Source organism: Pleurodeles waltl, chromosome 5 (assembly GCF_031143425.1).
Source record: "Pleurodeles waltl isolate 20211129_DDA chromosome 5, aPleWal1.hap1.20221129, whole genome shotgun sequence".
Classification (NCBI taxonomy): Eukaryota; Metazoa; Chordata; class Amphibia; order Caudata; family Salamandridae; genus Pleurodeles; species Pleurodeles waltl.
Genome location: NC_090444.1, coordinates 705648786 through 705666361, shown reverse-complemented (window position 1 = coordinate 705666361; position 17576 = coordinate 705648786). Strand labels below are relative to the sequence as shown.

General features: G+C 41.5%; 1 protein-coding gene across 10 annotated transcripts in view; it reads right to left on the bottom strand.

Moving 5' to 3' along the window:
• MAP7 (microtubule associated protein 7) overlaps positions 1 to 17576 on the bottom strand; it is a 657230-nt gene that overhangs the window by 97971 nt on the left and 541683 nt on the right. For all 10 annotated transcript variants that reach the window (XM_069234655.1, XM_069234654.1, XM_069234656.1 and 7 more), the window contains one exon: positions 6347 to 6539. In XM_069234655.1, coding sequence (XP_069090756.1) covers positions 6347 to 6539 — 193 coding nt within the window. The remainder of the gene's footprint in view (positions 1 to 6346; positions 6540 to 17576) is intronic.

The window sequence follows — 17576 nt, the reverse complement described above, 5'->3', positions numbered from 1 at the left end:
CAAAGGCCTCACAGAGGCCAAGGGAAATGCAATCCCCTCGGGCTCCGTGAGGACTTGGTTTCATTTATTTCAGAATGTTCTAATCAGCCTTATAGTCCTTCGTAGCTGAGCAATACCGCCAAATTAATTGCCAGTGTAGCCCGCTACGGTGGACTCTAAGGCTATAGTGGTACATCGGTTAGTAGTGTAATACAGGACAGGTTTTAATTTACGGAGACAACTAGAAAAAGCAGTCCTTGCAATGCACCGAACAGGTATACTAAAAATATATATGCCAAAGGGCAGATATAGCTGTAGTATGTTAATCAGTGACGAATTTCTGATACCCAATTGGGAAGTATAGTTCGGGATTTTTAAGCAAATCTTAAATCAATTGTCATTACCATCACTGTTGCACTGAAACATCTACAAACTCACACAATCACTCCACAAATTAGCATAATATAAAGAAGTGTGAGACTGAAGATATGAGAGGGACGAGCTTTTCACTGGCTATTATGGACTTTCATTTTCCTTTCAAGACAATCTCCTTCTTACATAACCTCTATCCCATTATCAAATACAGTTGTATGTAATTCCAATAATTAGGAAGAAACCAACTCCTGTTTCAAATAAATATCAGGGGCGGCCTTTGTACATGAGTGTGGGAGCAAGAGAATCTAAATGGGACCCAGTCAACCATGATGCATCAGCTGTAAATCCAGCTGTGTGGAAACGCACACTTCATCTTTGTCCACTAAGTGACAGAGACTCATGATGGTAGTTGGGAGATTGATATTCTTCATTGTTTAATTCAGAGGGAAATTTCTTCTGTGTTGGAGCTGGGAACAGGGAGCCTATGGATTCATTTGTGCACCAAACATCAAATACTTTAGTGCATGTGATATTAAAATGACAATAAGTCATGAAAAGGGAACACGTTTTAGGATGTGTAAGGATATTTGTAATCACCAAATGCAGCAGAGATTTTATTTGAAATAAAATAAAAGATCAGACATACATCTGAGCAGGAATGAGTAAGTCATCTTCTGAAAGCATCTAAAGGAACCCTAGATGGCTTTCACCAGAGAGCACGTTATTAGGCAAGAACATTCACCTAGTACACAGGGAAGCAAATTATGATTAAGTGCAGTGACAGGATATTGGCCCTTTATCACTCACTCTTTAATCGTTTCTTATGGCTCTGGGAGAGACTCCTACTCCTGTCCTTGTGGGGGGGAAATTAGGTATCACCACTGGTGCAGATTTAAACCACCGGGCAAGCAAGTGAATGCAGTTTCAGCTGCTTCTTATTCGTATATCCCGTTCAGTTATGTTGGAGTATCTCACTTCTTCCTACGCAAACCCATATTCCGGTAGCCCAAGATTTGATTCATCCCTCCCGGCCTACTGCAGTACTTTGTACCCAGGTCTCGCCACATATACATTCTGCAGACTACTAAGTGTACAGACTAGGGCTGCTAAATTAATTAAAAACTGAAAAAAACATAATTCTGCTTCAGCAGCTTTGAAATAAATTAAATGGCTATTTATTAAGCAAAGAATACAGTTTAAAACTGTTTATTTAGACCATAGAGCCTTTCATAAAATCGGACCTATTAGCATTGTAGAGAAAATCAGAGTTCACTTTCCAAACAGATCTTTACGATCCAAAACAGTATGACTCCTTTTAACCCGCCGAACTAAAAGTAGAAGGAAAGGTGGAAGATCCTTCTCCTGTCTTGCTCCCAAGGTTTGGAACAATTTTCCAGTGTCTCTGAGAACAGAATTTAGGCACGGAAGTTCTGCAGAAGTTCACAAATATGGCTTTTCAGTCAAATATAATTTGGTCTGTTTCCTCATTGTAGCGTCAGGACAACCCAAAGGGTAATTGTTCCACTTTTTAAATGTTCTTCTTCAACATTATTATCAAAGTGTTAAACTGAAATGACAAACTGGGCAGTGCACTATGGCTCGTCTGGCAGATATGTCATCCATGGCAATGAAAATTATTTTTTTCTATTGGTCTTTTCAGGCTAGGATACCTATATGCTGTGGATTTGGTTTTGATCACAATTATCCTATGAAGTAACAAATTAACAGTTACATTACACTTTCTTAAAAGGGAATAGGCTTATACACCATTTCACTAAGCTAGAAGGCTTGTTTTAAGTGGCTGCTATAATTTATCCAGAACTATGACTTGTAGCAACATATCAAATGTTACTGTTTTCAAATGGTTCTGTAAGAATAATTTGGAACTGAGCACCTAACACTTTGTCAGATCACGTGTAACTTGGCCTAATCAGGCACCCACACCAATGGAAACAAGAATTGCCAAAGTCAATAGGTTTCGCCTATGCAAGAGCTAATGTCTGTGTCAATGCTCTAGCCACGTTGTACAGCTGTAGTGCTGCTGTACAGCATGGCTGAAAGTAAAGAAAATAAAAGCGCAGTCAGCAGTGGCCGCTTCATAGTGCTTTTTTCCCCTTTACTTCCAGACATGTCGTACAACATGGCTAAAAAAAAAAAATAAAAAAAAAAAAACACTGACAAAGCCAATAGTTTTTGCAAAGGCGAGACTTATTGCCTTTGCCGATGCTTGTCAGCAAAAGTATTTCCCTCTGAATAAATAACTTCTCTGTCAAGCTGCCCCATCTTACTGTTCCCAATACGCTATGCAATAAAAATAAATTCATTCCCCGGCTCACACCACCCCTTCCACTTCAGTAATCATCAGAGCAGGCACATCCCAAACACTGACTGTATAATGAACTGGATCCTCCAGAGGGGTCTTCCTGACTTGCTCCTTTTATCACAACGTTTTAAGTGGAAAAAGAGGGACTCTGAGAGGGATTGAGCAATGTGGCCTACAAGGAGGAACACATACGAGCCAGTAATACTAAGGCCACATAGGGTCTTACTTTTTTCATGATTTTTCATCTAGTGCAAATTCGAACCGAAGGTATCGGAGCGCTTTACATGAGCGCAAATTACGTTTTATGAGTTCACTTTTTTTTTTTTTTAAGGGGAGAATAAGTGTTTTGCCCACAGGATGTTGCACATAGTGCAAAGACGAACCGAAGGTAACGAAGCGGTTTACATGAGCGCCAATTAAATTATACAAGTTCATAATATCTTTTTTATGGGAGAGTGCGTGTTTTGGCCACAAAGCGTTATATTATTTACCCTTCCAAGAAAATTCATATGCAAAATGGATTCAACAGTTTTAAGAAGCTCATAACAGACAATTACAGAATAGAAAAAAAGTTCACCGCTTTTTAGACTGTATCAGATCACCAGATGATAATAAAAGTTCAACTACCTCAGCGACAGAACTTCGAAGCCGAGATATGCAAATAACACGTGCACATAGACAAAAGTTACATTTATAAGACATAATATTACAATTCCTTCGATTCCAGGGATTGTCACAACTGGTAACAAATTTGTTAAAAAAGAAACCTACAATGCGAGATTGGTTGGAAGATTAAACTGCATTTGTAACAGGTGTAAAACAAACTAGTGGCATCCCTGATTAAAACTATTCAATTAGTTTAACTTTAACAAGCTTGAGTTGCTGTCACTAACTTATCTTTCTCAGTTATATCCAACAATCAAAAAGCTGATTTGATTGATTAAAAACATTAAATATATCCTTTCAATTCTGAAATTGCAAAATGAGAAGATTCACAAAAATTCTGTAAGAAAAATGCTGAATAATATCCCAAAAATCATACTATTTGGGCAAATCGTTGATAAGACTGCTCACCTACACTAAGAGGGGCAAATTCCTTCCATGTTCGTTGAAGTGAAACACCTTCCAAAGCTTGACATTAACCTGATTTAAGTTATCATTTACACCTGAAAATCGATATCCACACAGGAGGCTTCCTGGTCTTTGTGCTACGTACACTTTAATTAACGCCTCTATGTTAAATCTATCCACAGATCAAGCAGTACTGCTCCCACAGACATAACTAGCTAGCAGATAAGTGAGATGTGGCCTCAGATTACTTGAAAACAGCTCTGTAAAATATGGATATTTTGTAAACATTTTAAAGACCACATAATTAACGTCCTATTCCTGGAAACGTACTTAGTTCTATCACCAAAAATTATGAGTCCTGTTTTTGCATAAATGAACTGGGTGTTATTTTCCCCTGCGTGATCATTTAACTCAGATAAATACTGCAGACCAACGAGGTAAAGTCAAATAAGGCAACATCATCAGCATACATTATAATTGATGGAGGGGTTGTCACCTAAGATAGGCAGAAAAGAACAGATTTTGGAAAGTATATCTGGAAAATAGGAAATACATGAAAAAAATAACGGAGTGCCAATACGCACCTCTGTTTTCGAGTGTTATGAACAGAATGTTACCAGTGGATTATTTCATAAATGTAATAAGCACCTGGGCACAATTAGTGGTATGCATTTTAATATATCAAAGGTATTCCCTTAACTCAGATAGCAGACTAGGCCAGTCAACACGATTTCTACAACAAAAAAGTCGAGAATCAGAAAAACTGACCGTGTGCAATCATGAAAAACATAACTCGTGCCTTCTTTTTGGGGTAGGCTTCTTTGTAAGCAGGTTTCCTGTAGTTCGAGCAACAAAACACACCACCAGAATTCCTGCATTATCTCTTAAGAAAAACGAGTGATTTATGGACTAAGGATGCTAAATATTTTATGCTCTAACACGACATCAGTAAATAGTTCAAACAGTTCCTGTCAACAATCCATCAACCAATTGGATAGTATGACATGCATTATATTGATCTATTTAACACCAGTTTGTGTTCAAATGCAATAAGAATGCAGTGGCAGGGTGAGCTGGGTAAATAAAGCATGCCAAATATTTCAGCGAGCAAGAGTTTGCAATCACTCACAGAAGTAGCCTAGGCTTTCAGGGACCTAAAGTCCCCAAATGCCAACCCGCACTCTTGGCATTACGATCTGTTGACCTTTACAAAAAAATTGCAATACCACACAGACCTTTACAACACCTTGTAATACCAAGCAGGTCTTTCCCACACGCCTCTGACCCATAATGCTGCTGTAATGTCTGTCTTTTTTCTGTTTTGGGGGATTAAAACCCCAGCCACCACTCTTTTTTAACCCCTAAACTCCCTTCAGCTCGAGCTTCCCCTTAATCTCTAAAAACACTTCGTTTCCTTTTACTTCTACTGCCCCTGAACCCTAAAACCCCCTTTCCTCATTTAGCTCTCTCCACCCCTGAACCTTAAAAACCCTTACCTCCCTTTACCTCAACCTGCTCCTGAAACCAAAAAAACCCTCATTTAATTTGCCATTACCTGCTCCTAAACCACAAAACCCCTTAAATCACTTTACCTCTATCCTCCCGAGCTCTAAGAATACCTTACCTCCCATTGCCACTTCCCACCAAAACTCTAAAAACCTCAACCTTTCCTTGCCTCTAGCCTTTTTTATCCTTCACGATCACTCAAACCTCCGCCTTTTTTTCAAGCACATAATAATGTGATTTAAAAAGAAAAAATATTTACCTGCGTGGTAAAGTACCGCAGGGTAAAGTACCAAAAAGGTGGCTGTGTGCCACTTACGTGTGTGGTAACGTCCTAAGGGTTGTGTGGTAAAGACTCTATGGTGCACATAGTCAAAGGTCAAACATCTGCCATTCCCCAATTAAACGTAGGAGCCCAAGGGACATGCATAGAAGGCTGCATTTAATTTTACAGCCCATGATAATAGGGTAATGCCAAGTTTATCTGATCTTACGTTTTAGAAAAATTGCATTGATCAAACAATATATGAAATTCCGAAAGGCATTTCAGGCCATCAGCCTCTGTGGACGTTAACAATTACCAAAAATGTCTAATGGGGGTCACAAGATACCTTACTGAGAAGAGGAAAAATAACACTAATTATTTAAATTCTGATAAATACCACTGGAACAAACAAATATAACGACCTATTAAACTAGTTAAGGCAGACGAATGGCAACACTTTTCGCGACTTATGAATTCGTTCATCATGAACCATAGGCAGAGAAAAGTAAAACAGCCATTTGAGCAAAATAATATGAAGAGTTACGCAAAAATTCAAGGAGCACCGTTTGCTAAGGAAGGGCCCCTAACATTCTCACGTTAGGAGTGGTTGGTGGTCGCTGTAGCTACTAGCTCGAAGAAAAATCAAGACAAAAACCCATTGTAATAAGAGGGCTGCGAACTTATAAAGCGATAACCAAGTCCGGTGTCAGAGCATTACCCCTCCCAAAAACGTGTGCTTCGTATTCTGAAAGGATAACTTTACCATCAGCTGAATAACTAGAAATGGTTTGGTCTATTATGTTCGCACGTAGATTTCATTACACCCATACCTGCTTTTGAAGCCGTGTGATTTCATCTTTTTCTTTCTGCTCCTTTTCTTCTGCCAGTCTGAGCAGCTGCTCTTCCTTTTCTCTCCTTTCCTCTTCTTCCTTCTGTTTTCTTTCCGCCTCTTGTTTGCGTGCTTCCTCCTCTCTCCTGGCCCTCTCTTCTGCAATTTTCTGTGCCATTTCCTCCCTTTTTTTCCTGTAAGGGTCATGCACACACAATACCAGTGGACATTTAAAATCATAGCTCTGACAGCTTCATGCTCAAGGGTAACAATGCAAAACAATACTGTATCGAGGAAATATAGTATCGAAACATTCAGAAACTCTTTGATTCACTTATAATATATTGAATTATAGACGCTTAACCTTGAATTATGGGGATTTTTTTTCACTGAGGGCTTCTAAGTGACATCACAAACATAAGAGCAGCTTGAGTTGTCTATGATGTCACTTAAAAACCGGAGGTGAAAAACATGCCCATAATTCACTTTTTACCCATCTATAATTTTATATTATGTATGGCCTCCAAAACCATCTGCCACTGCTTTCAACAGCTACACCGTGGCAGTGCAGTAATGGGGAAGCCATACTCAATTTATGTTATCCCTCCTGCAGGTTAACAACTAAAAATACTTACGTGCCACCCTAACCATATCCCACACCGCCCTTCCCTGCCTTCCTTTCACCTCTTGCAGCTGTGCATCCTTTTTGAGTCAACGAAGACGAGCAGAGCTGTGCTGGCTGCTCTCAGATAGGCCTGGCAGCCTGAACTGGAAGGCCTTTATTACACCCCAAAAGTGGGTAACCAATTTTGTTTTCAGTGTTGATAGTCATAGGAGCAGGTGATGAGATTTTAGATACTGAAATAAACGACAGAGGCCCGCTATGAGAGCCATACATGACACATCAATATACTACGAATAAACAATTTCTGACATCTACCCCAGATAATTGTTCATCATTCCAGAAGACTTTGGAACGCATCAGAGCCATAGTCTGCAAGTGTTTCTGCGAAGTAACCCCCAAAACAAGGATTAATGCTCCTAAGCAGTACGAATGCAGCATCTACTGCCCAGCAATAATTTCGCCCAATACTAAAACCTGCAAAGCGGTAACCACAAGAAAGTGAGAAAACAATGTTGTAAGCCCCTGAGACAGAAATTACCCCCTTCAGACTTCGATGCCAAGGACTACTGACATCTGGGGGGAAAGGGAGAAGTGGCAGTGGTCTGCATTCTGTCATACCATGAAAGCAGCTTTGCAGGTGAAGAGAGTATACATTGAGGTAACTCAGAAACAAACCCCAAAATCGCTTAAGCCGGTCACCTTTAACTAAACAGCAAGATTATACATTTCTAAAGTAAAAAGACTTCACAAGAATTTGAATACAATTCACAGGAGCATAAAGGGGTCTTCCAAAACTTCCATTTGAATAGTGCAAGAAAGAGTAGACTCACCCACTTCACTGAAGCTCGAAGGATGGTGGTTGAGTCCACAGATTTTGTTGGAAGGCCTCCATTTTGCTCTACCAAACTCTATGTGTTGGTGGTACCCCTCTAACGTTTCTAAACATTTCCTCATAAAAAAGGTAATGAGTTATGATTCAAGGAACGCCCACTCTCATGATACCAGTCACCACTAGACTTCTGAAAAATTTCAAATCGCTTCTGTGCTTTACGTGGTCAATCTATTTTTCAATCTAACCCAGTCCTTTTATCTTACTTAAGCCACAGCAATCTATGTGGGCCTTCACATATATGTATGATGGGCTTTTTTACGGATGTCAAACTGGTCCTCAAGATGTCAAATTTGAATTCAATGGAAGTGAAGGGAGGAGTGAGTAGAGATCTATGTTGTGCACCCCAGTTTGCCTGAGTGCTGGTGGAACTAATAAACGTTTGTAGCACTGCAAATGGTCAAAAGCCACCCTACATTATTGGTTTCAGCAGTCTACCACTCATGAAATGTCCCTTTCTGCAAGCACATGAAATGGCAGTGAAAATAATGGGAATAGTGAACAAAGCTTTTTTGTTCATACTATTTTGAGATCAGGGCTGGAATAATGCGGCTTTCCTGATCTCTCCACATACTTCTAAAAAAAAAAACGGAGATGCATTTGTTCGTGTTGTTCTCTTTTCTGACTCTACGGACTGTACTGTATTGTAAACAAATGTTTATGTTCGAGGAAGGATGTGACCTCAAATGTGTTTAGTTTTGTGGTCATTCATTCATCTACTGGGAGCCTCAGAGAACAAACTCCTAAGGTTGCAGCAGTGGCTATCCAATAGGGATTTCTACTGCAGTTGTGCGGGGTAAAGGTGGGACGTGGGAGATAAAGTTCTTTTAACTGAAGCAAACAGTGTCTGATCAAGTTTTGCTGGGATCCGGTTAGATAATACGTTTAGGGAGGATGAAGGAAAATCAGATTTACTGATTTGTTTTGGCTGGGAATTATGCTATAAGCCTCATGAGGAAATGATTGAAAATAAAAGCAATGAACAAAAATGTTTTTACATTTAGCCATTCAAACCCAATGTGCATCATGGATTGTTGATGTGTGCACCAGAGCACGTTTTTCACATGCTAGAGTGTATCTGGCAGAGAAGCACAGTGGTGTTTTCACTGGAACAATAATTGACTAAATACCCTCACTGGCATCACAGTGAGCAGCTGGAGGCAAAATGCAAATTGACAACTTGTCGGACTTCAGCTGAGGTGAGAAATCTAGGAAGGAAACCTTTATTGCAGCAAGATCTCCTAAATGCTTTCAAAGAATTACAATGGGAAACTATTTGGTTTTGATGATCTAGGCAATCATACTGACAAGTAAAGAATCATCCTGCCAGCTTTTCGAATCAAATAGGTCAAATTAGTGAAAGAGGTATGCCCAAATAATACTGTTAAGACCGAAAACGATACTATGAAGATAACAATGCGTCCTGGACTGAATCCAGGATTTCCAGATATCTATCAGGACTCTAGCGCGGGAAGAGGATGGGTAGATAATCTTCCTTGAAAAAGCTTACAAGTGTCCTCTAGGCAACATTCTCCCGTCCGTTTGTGAAAGACAACTGACTTATTTAAATTCTGCCTGGTTGTAATAAGGTCGCGGGGTGTGTACCACATGTTCTGAAAATGAAGACAACCCCAATTTAGCTCTGCTCCGAATCAGTGGGATAGCTGTGAGAGGAAACATTCGCTTGAATGATTGGTGTGAACTTACAGGTCAAACGTTCCAATATCTCTATGTTTTTAAACCTTTATACCTGCATGAAATCCATACACTGAGCATCATTTAGCACCTATAAAGTGATACTGTTAATCCTACTCCATTTTCTCTTCTATTTCAAACCTGTCGGTATCCTGCCATTAAGCAGTAGTGTGAGAAAATGTTTTGCTTAGATGCTGAAGAGATACATGTCCACCCCCCCTCCCCCCCAGCTAAGACCCAGCAACTGTAAAATAAAACTTGATTTCATTATCGTTTTATTTTTCAGCTGCTGACTCAGCCAGCAGCACGTGCAGGGAGGGTCGGGACTGGGCCATGGGAGAGGGGAGGTGGAGTGGTGTCTGTGCACCAAGTGCATGTGCGTTTGGTTGGACATCTCAGGCTGGCCAAACAAACATGCGCACGTAGGTTTCTCTAACCAGACTGTGTTACACAGCCGAGTTGGAGAAACTGCACAGGCTCCAGTGCACTGACTTAACGGCAGACCAAGCTGCTCAGACCAATCCTGGCACTGTTATAATGCTAGGTGTAGCATGAGAGCTGCGCCAGGATTGCTGGGGAGCCTATGCCGTATCCTAGGGAATGCTGGGACACCAGAAGAGAAGATGAGAGGAGAGGAGCAAGGCAGCAGTGTCGGGTTTGGGTACGTTTTTTAAAATTATTATTTATTTCCCCCGCCCTAGTCATACACCCCCACCCCCACCTTGAGATTTGAAGAGGCCGCAACGGAGTTTTAGCCATGTCAGGACCATAAGCCACTACTCATTTATCAGTCACTGAAGAGGTTTAAAAATAAAATAAAATAAAAACTTTCTTTTTGATTAACTACCACTACTTAGCTACTTGGAATTAATTTCAATTCAGTTTTCTTCTTCTCTACAGGACCCACTAAAGATAATGCTTTGGAACTAAGGCAGAGAAATAGCTGTGAAGTTTTAAGACTGGGAGGAAATAGTCTATAAACTAGGAGAAATAGTAACATTAAAGATAACTTTATCCTACTACTATATTCTGCCTAACTCCTATACTCAACCCGCAGGAGGCACAGTACCTGTGAGATGTCTGTGCTGCAACCCTTACAACCGCAAGGAGAGTCTTTCTGTTTTTTTCCCAAAACTTTATTTAAAAGCTGTTTAGAGGGAAACAGGTTTACGCAGCAAGGATACGTAGAATCAGTACCCATATTACATCCTAGTACACAGCATTTTACTGATAAACATTATTTCAAGTGGAATTTCTAGGAGGGAGGGTAAGCAAAGAAAGAGGGAAGGGAGACGGGGGTAGGGAAGATCACTGGGAGACAATTGCACCAAAATCATAAGGAGTCAATAGGAATTTCGGAAAGAGTGGAGTATCTTGAACATTTGTATTGCAGCTTGGTAAATCTTCAAATATTTTTTGATTCTCATCGACCATGTTAGTGTTATGCTCGATTGACAGAGGGGAGGGCGGTGGCAATGACATGATCTATGTAGAACTACAGACATGTCCCTGCTCATTTATGTGGCTGTTATTTCTGCTACCAATGCTGAGAATTTCTCAATGACATACATGTGCCACAATTGGACCACCACATATTGAGAGGGAGGATTCGATGGTTTCCATGTATGAACAATTTTTAGACGAGGTGAAAGTAAAAACTTGTCAGAGGTTTGCCCATGTGTATAGTTAGTGGATATTCTGTCCCCTCTCCTGTGTCAGCCAACAATATTATCAAGGGGTTTCTGGGTAGAACAATGGCTGGTATTTTGATTTGTTTCAGAACCTCAGAAGATTTGGACCTGGTCACAGTAAGAGCCATGGTGCCCCTTTCGCCACATCCACTCTAACACTGCTCTTGAGACCCAAACATTGTGTCAGGTCTATTTGGAGTAAGATGCCAGCACATGAGAATTTTGTAGCCATGTTCTTTTTTGTCGTGTGCAGCTGGACAATTTTGCAGCCTGAGCCCATATGAGTATCCAGGATTCCTCCATGATTTGAGTAGCTAGTTCGGTCTTCTAAGCCTTGATGTAGGAATGTTTCACTCATTTCTGCTGGGAGTTTGATAACCTATACAAGACGGAAACACCGTTTTTGGTTGAGCCTCTTCTCAGAAATGTCACTTATCGCTGTTGAATCTCCCAAGGTAGTAACTCTTTGCTTTGGTGCTGTGCCCAGTGTAATATATGGACATACCTAAGTCAGTAGGACGTGGAAGGTGGAATGTCTACTGCCATGCTGCCAACGTTTTAATGGGTCCTGTCTCATGTAGCTCACCATGGTTTGTCTATGGTGCTTTACACCAGGATCGTGTAAGCCAGGAGGGAAATCAGGTTTAATAAGGATAGGTGTGCATGGAGAGGGACTTATCACCCCTCCTTTACCGTTGCAGACCAGTGATCCAGTGCCACTACCCTTGAGTCCAGCAAACGTTTGCTTCTGATTCTTCTCGGGGCAGCCACAGAATCCACATGTGGGAAGGAAAGCCCCCCATCGTACATAGATTTAAGTTTTGTGTTCTTATACGCTTAAGGTAACATATTGCCCCGTGTGAAGGGAAGTAGCTTGCCTTGCATGGTTTTTAGGATGAGCAAGGAAACTGATGAGGTAGTGTGCAACATATATATACCAAAGATGGGAGGAAATCTATTTTATGGCACCAACATGCCTGAACGAGGAAATCTCAAGTTTCTCCCAGCGACATATCTCAAAGAGTATATCCAATAATGGTGGCAATCTTGCTGGTATGTTTGTGACAACGATGCCATAATTTTAAACCCCAGATATTGCAAGGCAGTAGAGGACATTCTAAATCCATGATTAGAGGTTGCTTGCGATACTGTAGATGAACATTTAGTATGCTATTTCAACAGCAACAGACTGAGTAGTTTACGAGGAAGACTGAGGCTTCACCAGATTTTTTAAGCTCAGTCAGCAAGCCTGGGAACGATTGCCCTAGTTCTGTTATCAAACACTGCTACAAAACTGGCTCCCCAGTAACAAAAGTACCCCCCACCCTTTAACCTACCAGGGAAACACCCAATGCTCAGTACAGTCAGCCTGGCCTTGGTTCGTACGTATCATTTTATGAACCGTTTCACCCAAGAAAACTTGCTCTAGTACGTTTCTTGCTTGTTGGAGATCTCTATGTGTATGTAGTAAGCACGTGTGTTCGGGATGGGGCTAAAACTCTCCAATCTTTTGTTCCAGTTCTGCCTTCTGCCCTCTTCACCCAACTAAGCCAAAAGATGGTAGATGTGGTGTGTGAAATAAGGACACCTCACTTAACTGCCTTAGTGGCATCCCATGATACCCTGCTGTCTGTATTCTCATGCAAATTATACTCTATCATCTTCCTTATGGAGTGGCTAACAGCTGAATCACAAAAGGCAAATTAATTCATACACCGCAGCCTAAAGAAGAGGCAAATAAGAAATGCTGCGTCATCTAATGTCTGCGTACCAATCTTGCATTCCTTAATCAAACGGTAGTGGTCTGGTTTGAAACAGTCTACTCTATAATATGTCCAAATCAGCCTTGGAGTAAAACATTTACATCACACATCTACCATATGCAGATCAGACAGGTACTGTGGTAAGGCATGCCCCTCTATAGCTCATAGAGCAATGTGACGTTAATGTCACCTCCCATGATCAAGAACCCCTGCAAGTGAGCCGAGAAGTGAGGGAACAACTCAGAGAAAAGCCTCTGTGTTTTACCGGTACATGAACATTAATCAGTGTAACTGGTGTCTGTGTGCATGTATTAAAAAGGTATCTTCCATCTCCCCCTACTATGACCTCATAATTATTAATTTTTTTTTTAAAGAGTCACCCATCGCAACATACTTATGACCTCTACACTTGATAAGCTGGTGATTCAACCCTGGGGAAAATTCAGTGCTTACAAACAGTGGCGATAAGTATGAAGGGTAGGATGACAGTCCCCCTTGGAGCTTACTTCATCCCAGTGGCCATCTGCACTGGTGAAATACAAAGACTGAACTACCTCAGAGTCTTAGGTAGCAATACAACATCTAACAGCACCCAGTCGGAGAGTGTATGATCAATATAGCACAATACTGAATTTCCACATGCTGCCATTAAAAAAAAAAAAACACATAACAGTTGGGATGCCTGACAAGATGTGAGGAGACAAGAACTACACAGTCCCTCTCATGGGTGTAAGTGACCAGTATTGCTTTCATTTTCTTCCCAAGATACATCTCCTGTCCTGAGGTAGAAATGTAAATAGCCATAATCAAGAGCACAATCCCTTAGGGTGTACTGTTCAACAGAAGCCAACACCCTCTTTGGCTTTATGTGATTCCTTCACACTCTGACAAGAGTGTCAGGAAAGGAAGGAGAGAACCTACCCTTGTGCCTGTTTTTTTGGTGCTGAGGAAAAGTACTGTTCCAGTAGGAGTCTGGATCTCATTCAGTCCTGGTCAACTTTTATAAGATGGGTCTTATGAGAGAGTCATATCATATTGGTTTGTGCCAATATCCCTTGATTGCTAATTTGCTTTGCAGGGCTGCATTGACTATGTTTACTATTGTGTATACAATAATTCGAGTTTCTCTTGAAACCCTTGTCTCAAATGACTGAAATCTTGATTCCACAACAGATCATCTATTAGGATGTTAATAGACATAGTAACCTAAGGCCTTTTGCAACCCTTTACAACCACGCTCAATCCTTTATTTAGCTGTAAACTCTCAACCAAATATAACCAGATTAAAGCCAGGGTACAATAGTACAATTGCCCTCCCCGGGGAATCTCCCACAGACCCCATGCACTTCTCCACCTCTTCTACATTCTTTGAAATAAGTCATTATCTTAAAAACTGTTAGTCTGAAAATTTACCCCCCTGCCCCACTCTCCCCATCAGCCTTCTAAAATGCATATTACTCAAATCGGCATGTTATTATTATCCCTTATATATTGGAAGTCAAATGATGATGTAAAATGATTTAACAGCCCCAATCCTGCCCCCATTTCCCATTCCACCTCAAGCCTCACCTTGACTCCAACCTGCCTCAAGCAAGGCCTCACTGACACATCGTAACCACAGAAACATACCCTTTTCTAACACTGTTCTCAGCTGAAGTGACCACTCCTTATCTGATCCCAGAAAGCTGTGCTTCAGAATGGCACTGGCTTTATGCAGATGTTGAACTGCTGCTCTCCATCACACCAATACCTCTCTTTTTAGCGTCTTTCTACTCCTGCTTTATCTCATTCTCTGTCATTCAGGACATGGCTGTTCTCACCCATCCATAAAGTTGAGTATTCTTTCCAAGCATTTTAGTTTCACAGGCTTCTTTCAGGTACCTTTTGGACCAATGCCTCCTGCGCTCCATGTGAACAGAAATATAAATTTGAACCCCCATCTACATTTCATACCTTGTGGTATCAGGAACATTGTTACCAGACAGAAGGGTTTTCATTTCAATAGTATCTCCTTCTAAAGAAACAAAGTTTTGCTCTGAAGCTTCAGTAAAAGATACCCCTCCACCACCACTGTTCTTTTTCATAATTCATTTCTCAGGCAATGTGCTGAACTTGTCTTAGTCCAAAGCAATTTTAACAGTTTTTTTCTACCAGGAATGGACCTAGTACCAAGGTCAGAAACATCTTTATGAATTTCCCTGCAATTCTTATTAGGTCTTTTCTAATAAGAACTGTTTTTTTTTTTTTCATAACCAGTTTTATTTGTTTTTTGTGATGTACATGGCCGGAGTGGCCAAATGATAAGGCGGACAGTGAAGATTGACACCAAATATGAAAAACACAACTTGCACAGACTTTCCCAACCGTTCCCGCCCAACCCGACAATTCTCTAACATTTTCACAAAATCTTCAATTTCCCCTGTAGGAACCCCTTCCCTCTGTCATCAACCCCATACCTCAGAATTTCACCATCAATACAAGAGTCATTTGGGCGGATTGGTTCTAAGACAATACCACTATAATATGCCCATCATTGCCAAATTGTGAAATGTTTTTGAGGCAGCTCCTCGCCTGGTAAACCCCAACTTCAAACCCCATGCAATGGTCCGTACCCCTTTTCCACACCACCAACAGGGTTGGGGCCTCTGCTTTCTGTGTACTGGCTGTTACGTTTAGCGAGGGTAAAGCCCAGGGATAAAAGTGAATGTTTATAGCAGTTACCTTCAATACCCTCTGTGCTGAAAACAAGAATGAGTTTTGAGTCTCTGGGTGTGTCCCACGGGAGGACCTCCCCTAGGCAGGGGAGCACGTTCCACCAGATTTTATCCAGTGCTGTGCAGCTCCACACTGAATGTAAAAAGGTACCCTCTGCCATCCCACAGCGAAGGCACACAGGGCATGCCACTAGTCTCATGCGCCATAGCCAGTTTCTAGTATAGTAGGCCCTAAACAGGTATTTAAATTGTATTTAGTGGAAGCGGGCCGAAACCACCGCCTCCCTGTGAGCCTCCAGGTCCTACAACAAGCTGTCATTATCCAATGTTCCCAGGTCCGCTTCTCAGGCCACCCGAAGGGTGGGTAGGGTATTGGTGTTGTTGGTAACAAGGGTGTGGTATATTTTCTGTAATTTTATGTGAGTCTAGATCCCCCAGAAGGAGTTTTCCCTCGAGAAGGTTAAACTCCAGGAGAGTTGTGATGTGTCGTATGGTTGGGGCGAGGGCGTGTCATAGCTGGAGGTGGCAGTAGAATTTGCTACAGTGAAGCTGATATTCTTCTTGCATGTCATGGAATGATTTCAATATTGTGTTCTGCATCAATCGCCTACGGTGAAGATCCCTATAATGTCACACCCCCAAAAGCCCTCGAGTTGGCCCAGCTGGTACAGCATATGCCCCGTCCACAATAGTGCCTGTTCCGTCAGTCGTCGCACTACCCCATATCTTTTAAAGCACTATTCTAGAGTCCCAAAACCTCTTGTGTTGCCGATGGCAGGGCCTCTGTACCACATTCGTTATAAAGGTATGCAAGTTTTGGTGTTGTGTTCATTGCCTTCTTCATCAGTGCACAGGCTGGGTTTCCAGGAGGACCCATTCCACCATTCATTTATAACCAAGAGGTGAGACACAGCATAGTAGCAAAGGACATTCGTGGCAGTTAGACCCCCACCATACATAGATTGGAAACATGTCCAGAGCCTCCCCCCAAACCGAGAAAGCCCCAGAGGACGGTGTTGATTTTCCTGGATCAGGCTTGGGGAATGGTGTATAGGCAGTTCTGTAGTTGGTACAATAATCTAGGAAGGGACAACATTTTTAAAAAATTGCTGATGTGTTCTTCAAGGACAGCGGGTGGGGAGCCCACTAATAGAAGTGATTAGGGTTTTGATGTTTAAAAAGAACTGCTGCAGTAATGATGCCATTGCATCATTAATTAGAATCAGTAAATGGCAGATATTCTCACCTACTCGTTACATTTCTATTGGTTTTTGGATACCTTCATCTTAACCCACCATCCCTCCCCTGGCTCCAGTAAATCTTTTAAGTTACCTTTTCTCTTTGATCTCAAGCTTACCATCTTTGATAAACAGCAGCTGATAGATCATACTGAAAGTGAGTATAGCAATGTATGCAATCCAGGTGACATCAGACTGAAGAGTGTGCCCAGCTTGGTCTAACTTAATCAATCATTGGTTATACAGGAAAAACCAGCAGCCAGCTGCATCTGCCATACATCATTAGTAGTCAGAGAAGCTCTGTTCTCCCTGTGTACTTTGTGTCTTTAGTTCATAAGGAGGCTGTAGGCACCCAGAATATTGTGGTCTTTGTGGACAACCCACCAACAGCCCCCTCTCGCCCAGGTTTCTACTGTGCTGCTAGTGGTTATTGGGAGGTTTGCTCCCTCCATCTCTTCTACGAGGCACAAACCTCTCCCTACAAATAAAGGAAGAATCTACAACTCAGTAGAAGCTCAGGGCATGCTTCTGCACCCAAGTGGCCCATCTTAGCCTCCCAAGTACCAGTGGGTGAAACAATTGTGCAATGGACTAGATGAGCTGCATAAGTCGCACC